At 42.6% G+C, this 7,406-nt stretch overlaps 1 protein-coding gene across 1 annotated transcript; it reads left to right on the top strand.

Moving 5' to 3' along the window:
- The first annotated feature begins 710 nt into the window (after nucleotides 1-710).
- Nucleotides 711-7,234, top strand: VCF1 (VCP nuclear cofactor family member 1). Its single transcript, XM_060764234.2, has 3 exons — nucleotides 711-922; nucleotides 3,571-3,667; nucleotides 6,455-7,234. Exons 1-3 carry the CDS (start codon nucleotides 876-878, stop codon nucleotides 6,695-6,697), a joined length of 387 nt encoding a protein of 128 aa, XP_060620217.1. The 5' UTR covers nucleotides 711-875; the 3' UTR covers nucleotides 6,698-7,234.
- The last annotated feature ends 172 nt before the right edge of the window (nucleotides 7,235-7,406 follow it).

Here is a 7,406-nt window from a genome sequence, read left to right on the forward strand (position 1 = left end):
CAATTCAAAATGTGAGTAGATCAATAGGTACCGCCCCAGCGGGAAGATAACGGCGCTCCATGCAGTCATGCTGGCCACATGACCTTGGAGGTGTCTAAATACAACGCCGGCTCTTCGGCTTAGAAATGGAGATGAGCACCACCCCCGAGTTGGACACAACTGGACTTAATGTCAGGGGAAACCTTTATCTTCACTGAATATATAATATATAATACATAAATATATATTCCAGTTTAGAGCAGAAAACCTGGGGTCCGATCCCGGGGTATAGGGCCTGTCTGGAAGGGCCCTAAGGTATGGCAACCCTATCACGGTGGTTTTCGTGGCAAGGTTTGTTCAGCGGGGTTCTGAGGACGAGAGAGCGTGACCCGCAGTTTCAGAAAGTGGCATCAGCCAAGCCTTTGTTTCCAAGGCTCAAACTGCTTCCCTTGCAAGCAAACGCCACTGTAGTCAGCAGCACTAACACACATATTCATGGCAGCCCCTCAGGCAGGCCCCCATAGCGATGCCCTTCTATCATACTAGGTATGTTTTCCTTCCCCTTTGTCTCCCGCGCATGCGCGAGGCAAAGGGCGACGCTGACGGCGCAGGTGCGCGCGACGTCACAGCGGTTCCTGCCTGTTAACGCCTGCGCGCCGGGGAGAGGGCGTCAGTTGGGGCAGCCAAGGCGCCTGCGCGGAAGAGCCCGAGGGAGGTGTGGCGCGGCCTTTCTGCCGCTGTCAAGGCGCTTGCGCAAGAGGCTCGCAGACCGGAAGCGGCGAGGGTGGCTGGCGGAGAGGACAGGAAGGCAGCTGCGGGATTGTTTGGGGCTCGTCACAGCGGGGCCTGCGACGCATCCCGGCGGTTTGGCCGGAGAGCAGCGGCCCGGTCCGGACATGAGTTGCCGAGGCGCGCTTCCGAGCGAGCGAGGAGCCCGGCAGAGGTGAGAGAAGGGCGGGCGCAGAAAGGGAGGCCGGAGGGGAGAGGGAGACGGTGGCCGGCGGGGGAAAAATGGTCGTCCCGAGAGGGCGGGGGCGCAAAGCGGCTCTCTTGCTGTTCCTATCATTTCCCCACAGGAACCAAGGCAGGACGGCCGTTGGGAAGTGATAGGAGCAGCAGTAGGCAGGCCTGCAGCTCCCATCATCCGCGACGGTTTAAACACCTGAAGAGCGTTAGGTTTTCTGATTTAGCAAAGCAGTCCTGTTCGTTCTCACTGAGCCGTGGCCGTGGAAGTGGGGCCTCCTGCACCGTGGAATGAATGCAGTCCGGCCCTGCTTCAACTGCCACGGCTCAACGCCATAGAATCCTGGGGGTTGTCGTTTTCTATATTTATTTACTGCATTTTCCCCCCGCTTTATTTCAGCCCGGGCGGGGACTCAGAGCAGCTTCCAAATATTCAATATTCAATGCCGAATTAAACATGGAATCATACGATTTGGAAGGGACCACATGGGCCATCTAGTCCAACCCCTGCAATGCAGGAAAAGCACAAAGTACCCCTGACAGATGGCCATCCAGCCTCTGTTAGGACTGAGAGCAGGGCCTCCCCAAAAAATCTTGACGTCGGGCTGGTTCTCAGCCTGTGGGCCCCCAGGTGTTTTGGCCTACAACTCGCAGAAATCCCAGCCAGTTTACCAGCTGTTAGTATTTTTGGGAATTGAAGGCCAAAACATCTGGGGACCCACAGGTTGAGAACCACCGGTTTAGGCTTTATAGGCTAAAGCCACCATTTTGAATTGTGATCAGTAGCACAACAGTAGCACTGGGGATCACAACCAGACACAGTGAAGACATCTGCCCTTGCGCTGTGCTACTCTGCTGCTGAGTATGCATGCCCAGTGTGGAACACATCTCACCACACTAAAACAGTGGATGTGGCTCTTAATGAGACATGCCGCATTATCACGGGGTGTCTGCGCTCTACACCACTGGAGAAATTACACTGTCTAGCCAGTATCGCACCACCTGACATCCGCCAATAGTGAAAGGACCAAGGCAGAGACATCTCCAGCTCATCCCTTGTATGGGTATCAGCCAGCACGTCAATGACTTAAATCAAGAAATAGCTTTCTAAGATCTACAGAGACACTCGCTGGAACACCCCAGCAAGCAAGAGTCCAAAAGTGACAGGCTCAAACCCAGAATCTCACCCAACGGCAGATACCAAATGAGAGACTCCCCCCTGGGCACACAGAAGACTGGGCGACTTGGAAGGCACTGAACAGACTGCGCTCTGACACCATTAGATTCAGAGCCAACCTTAAGAAATGGGGCTACAAAGTGGAATCCACAACATGTGCGTGTGGAGAAGAGCAAACCACTGACTACCTGCTGCAATGCAACCTGAGCCCTGCTACATGCACAATGGAGGGCCTCCTTGCGGCAACACCAGAGGCACTCCAAGTGGTCAGATACTGGTCAAAGGACATTTAATCAACTACCAAGCTTGCAAACTTTGTGTTTTGTCTGTTTGTTTGGTTAAAAATGTAATACAATTGTCTGGTTGTTCCTGACACAAAAAATAAATAGTAGCAAATTGGCAGCAAATTGGCAGCCAGTTGAGCTGATGCAGCAGGGAAGTTGTATGCTCCCAGTACACAGTTCCAGTGAGCAATCTGGCTGCCGCCCGTTGGACTACTTTTGCAAGGTCTTTCACTTTCTCTGCCAAACATGTATGTGTACCTCACTAAACATCCCATCCCGTGATTTCATAGCATTAAGCCAGTTAAAGTGATGTCAAGCAGTGTTATTTCGAAAGTGTACAAATATCCTAGTCTACTCATTTTCTCTACAGCAGTGATATCTCACACAGCTATAAAATCAACTATTCCCTGGGATGGGTTAAAGTGGTATTAAACAGCTGTGCATTTTAATAGGTATTTTATAAAAATAAGTATCTTTTATAGAAATAGCTTTTCATTTAATATAGCCAGATAATAATAAAACTTTATTTTTATCTCACCCTATCTCCCCGAGGGGACTCAGGGTGGTTTACAACAGATATCGGCAAACGTTCAATGCCATAAGAAGCTGAAGAAAGACAAAAATAACCAACCCACTAAATCAAAAATAATAACACACAATCAAAAATTAAACAATAAACATAATAAATGTACAATTTCACAGCTAAGACTTAGGAAGGCAAAACAGGAATCTAAACAAAACAAGATAAATGTTTAAATAAAAAATTAAAGATACCATTTGAAGTAGTCAGTTGTGTTTTTAGATATACTTGTAGCTTGGAGTTTGCTTTAATATTGCATTTCAGTCCTCAGACAGAACAGGTTCATGCGCTAAATTGAAGAGGTGATTATTCCATAAAAGAATCTCCGTCCATTCTTCCATACAATATTGGAAGAAAAGCAGGGTAACGAGATCCCTTTTAATTAGTAGCCTAAGCTGCGTTTTTGGTACATTTTATCTTTGGCTTCATATCTAGTTGTTTATTAACAATGGACAACTGAAGAAAAATATAATTGTTCCAAAACAGTTAAGTTTCTGATAATTTAAAAAAAATATGTTTTAAACTTTTAATTGTATATCTAGTAGACTGACTAAGCTAACTTTCTAATATTCCATTACTTGTTGCAGAAAGAGAAGACGAAATGGCATCGAAGAGGATGGGCTGATACCACAAACAAAACGCAGCAGCCGAAATGCTGTTTTTCAGGATTCATGGGACACAGAGGTAAGATAGTTTCAAAACTGCTCCTGACCAGATTTTCCTTTACTTACATGGTCCCTACTTAGTAAAGGGACCATGTAAGTAAAACATCTGATAGAATTATGGAGGAGGGAAAATTAATGCTAATATTTCATTCTACCAGTGTAATTCTTTTCTTTTTAAATTAAAATTCCCTCTGTGAAGCATTTTGAAAAAGTGATCACTCTTGATTTGAATACTGAAGGGTGACACTGCTGATGAATAAATCTGAGATATTTAAATAAAATATTTGGATGGCAATTATAGATTTATTTAATTAGCTGTATTCTGTTTTGTAGCTCCAATAAGTTGGCAAAGGGGAGATATTTGGCCATTTATTTAACAGCAAAATTATGTTGTTGGCAACAATCAGGTTGAAAATTTTATCCATTACTTATCCATTACTTAGAGGAGCCCCCGGTGGCGCAGTGGCTTAAAGCGCTGTGCCGGCGGGACTGAAGACCGACAGGTCGCAGGTTCGAATCCGGGGAGAGGCGGATGAGCTCCCTCTATTAGCTCCAGCTCCTCATGCGGGGACATGAGAGAAGCCTCCCACAAGGATGATAAAACAACAAAAATCATCCAGGTGTCCCCTGGGCAACGTCCTTGCAGATGGCCAATTCTCTCACAACAGGAGCGGTTGCTCCTGACACAACGAAAACAAAAACTTACTGTTGTCTCTTGTATGAAGGTTCAAAGAGAAGGAAAGTAATGACATGCTTTCCTGAGTTGCTCACACTCAATTCTACCGTGTTAGAGTGAAAATAAATACATTGGTGTTAAATAATCAATCTGTCACATCCAAAATAATGTATTGTTTGCTCTGTGTATATGTGCTAAGCACATGTCAACTTGTGATAACCCCCAGAATGTTATTGGAATTTCTTAGCCGAGGAATACTTGGGAGTTGGTTTTACTATTTATTTATATATTTATTTACGGCATTTATATGCCGCCTTTCTCACCCTGAAGGGGACTCAGAGTGGCTTACAAGATATATATTACATACAATATATTATATTATTAGCATAGTATAATGTCAGCATTAAACATTGCTATATTGTACCATACAATTTTATCGTAATATTATTAGTAATATTACATGTAATATAAATATATAATTCTAATATCCTATTATTATTATTATTATTATTATTATTATATTGCATTACATTATAATATTATAAATATTATATGTATATACAATATATTATATTATTAGAATAGCACAGGAGACAAGGTGGAACTGTCCCCTAGCCCCCTCTCTCCACTCTGGTTCTAGTTCCTCCCTCTGAAATGTAACACCTGGTGTTTGTTGACAGTCTCCCATTCAAGTTTTAACTAGGGATGACCCTACTTAGCTTCCATAATCAGAAAGGATCTGGTGTCTTTAAGGTGTTTAGGCCCCACTTTGTTTGCTGCAGGTGCTTAGAAATTATGGACCTATTTTTTTATCAGTGATTGTTTCTTTAAAAAATATTGTTATATTTGTTGTATGAACAGCAGCAGACATTTTTCCTGTATGGACAGGTGTGAACAGTTTGTAGCTTTCCAAACAAACTGTCCCTCTTATGAGCCAATGATTAAGAATGCTGGGAGTTGCAATCTAAAAGGCAAACTACTTCTTATATTGGATTATTTTTGTTATAATAGCCACAAAACATGAAAGATCTTAGATTAAAAGCAGTGAAGATGACTAAATCTAATGTCATCAGAAGCTTTGGCTGGCAATTTACAGGAACCTTATTGTATATTCATACTCCGTGATAATCTGAGGAAGGGAAATAACATGGTGTCTTTATAGAACTAGATTCTTTCAGACAGCATTTTTATACTCACACAAACCCTTCCTGACATGAGCTCTTGCCATTGCCTACCAAGCAGAAGTGTCCATTTAGATCCTTCAAGGCAAGGGAAAGGGAGTAAGATGAGGCAGCCCTTTTGTCAGTTGTATGTCCATACTTCAGGCATGAAATGTGATATGCAGTAGATATTTTCTACCTCTACTATATATCTAACATATGTTGACACATCTGTTGACATTTGTTTTGTATTTAGTTAATTCAATATATGAACTACCTGAATTCAACTCTGAAATCTGTTAGTTTAGGCATCAACTGTAGTCAAGCATACAGAGGATGTAATCCTACATCCATTTATCTAAGTTAAGCTTCATTGAACTCAGTGGAATTTCCCTAATAGTAGGCTATCTAGTAACATTTGAGCATTAGTATGATATAGTGGTTAGAGCATTGTACTGAGGTTGCAAGTACCTTATATATTCACATGTAACTTTAGATATTTTATTAATATAATTAAACCCCGAAATGGGTTGATTTGTCCGTAGGTCAGTGTAGATTATTGTACCTTCACTCTTACTAAAAGGTAGCCATCTCCTTCTTTGATAAGAATAGTGAAAAGTAAGAGCTTAATTGGTCCCAGGAGAACTTAAAAGAAGCATCAACCCCTGTTCTCTATTGTGGTCGCTTCTGACTCTCCTGGGGTAGCATTGGTGCTTTCCCTCTCTGTGAAATGACCCTCAACTTTTCCACTTCATATAAAAATCTACAGTGTTGGCTCCTGAGCCTGCTCTCAACTTAATATGGCTTTTAGGTCTTTGAAAAAGTGCACTCTTTTTTACTGGTGTTGATAGAACCAGTAACAGTTCATTAGAAGATAGAATGTTCAAATTTGAAATCAGCTGAAGAGTAGTCTGTTTTTAAATGTTGGATTAAATGCTAATATGCTTTGTGTCCTGTCCATCTCTTCCAGTCTTCAAGCAGTGAGAGTGGCAGCACTAGCAGTTGCTGCAGTAGCAGCATAAGCAGTCCTGATCGAGGCAGCGGGCCAGAAACCAGCCCTCCTCAGATCATGCCTGGATCAAGCCCTGTGACGCCTCCTCAGTCCTTTCTTGAGCAGTCTGCACTATGCCAAGGCCCTTACTTCCACATCAACCAGATTCTGAAGGAGGCGCACTTCCATAGCTTACAGAGCCGGGGCCGTCCTCCAACATGATGAGTCCAGCAGTTCCCTGCCTTCTGTGAAGGGGGACGATGCGGCATGGAGTGAGGAGAGATTTCAAGTTAAAAGTTTGTTAAAATTGCACAAAATGCCTGTTGCCTTTTTAGTCTGCATTTGGAATAACAGGTGAGCAGGCAGTTGTTTACGTGTGATTTGCTGCACTATTGCAATGCAAAAGGGGCTTTGGAGCAATTTTTATAGGATTCTTTTGTTGTGGGGCAGCGGGGTGGAGATCTTTGACGTGTCATGATGGTTTTAAGAATCCACCCCTGTACTACAGGAGTGCATAATAAGTCCAGTCTGAAAAGTTAATCTGTTCAATAGTAATTAATGCTTTATGTAAAAATCCTTCAAACATTTTGTGTTCAGTTTTATAAGTCTTTTTTAATTTCAATAAATAGTGAATATGTTTTTATGGTAATTTAATCTTTCCAGAGGCTCATGTACATTATGGCTATTTAGAAACAGTGTTAAGAAGAATCTATAGAGGGAGAAGGATTTTTATTATTAAAGTCAGAACAGGAGTGTAAACGATGTGTGCTGTTTTTTTGCTGTGCTCAATACTTCAATGAATTGGGTGTTTAAAACCTGCACTTTCTATTAGTCAGTTGAAGCTGTCTAAAGAACTGATCACATAGAATTACATTTGGTAGTAACTACTAGACAGACATCGAAGGGTAATGAAATGTCAGCTGTGAAAGCT

This window comes from Anolis sagrei, chromosome 2 (assembly GCF_037176765.1).
Source record: "Anolis sagrei isolate rAnoSag1 chromosome 2, rAnoSag1.mat, whole genome shotgun sequence".
NCBI lineage: Eukaryota > Metazoa > Chordata > Lepidosauria > Squamata > Dactyloidae > Anolis > Anolis sagrei.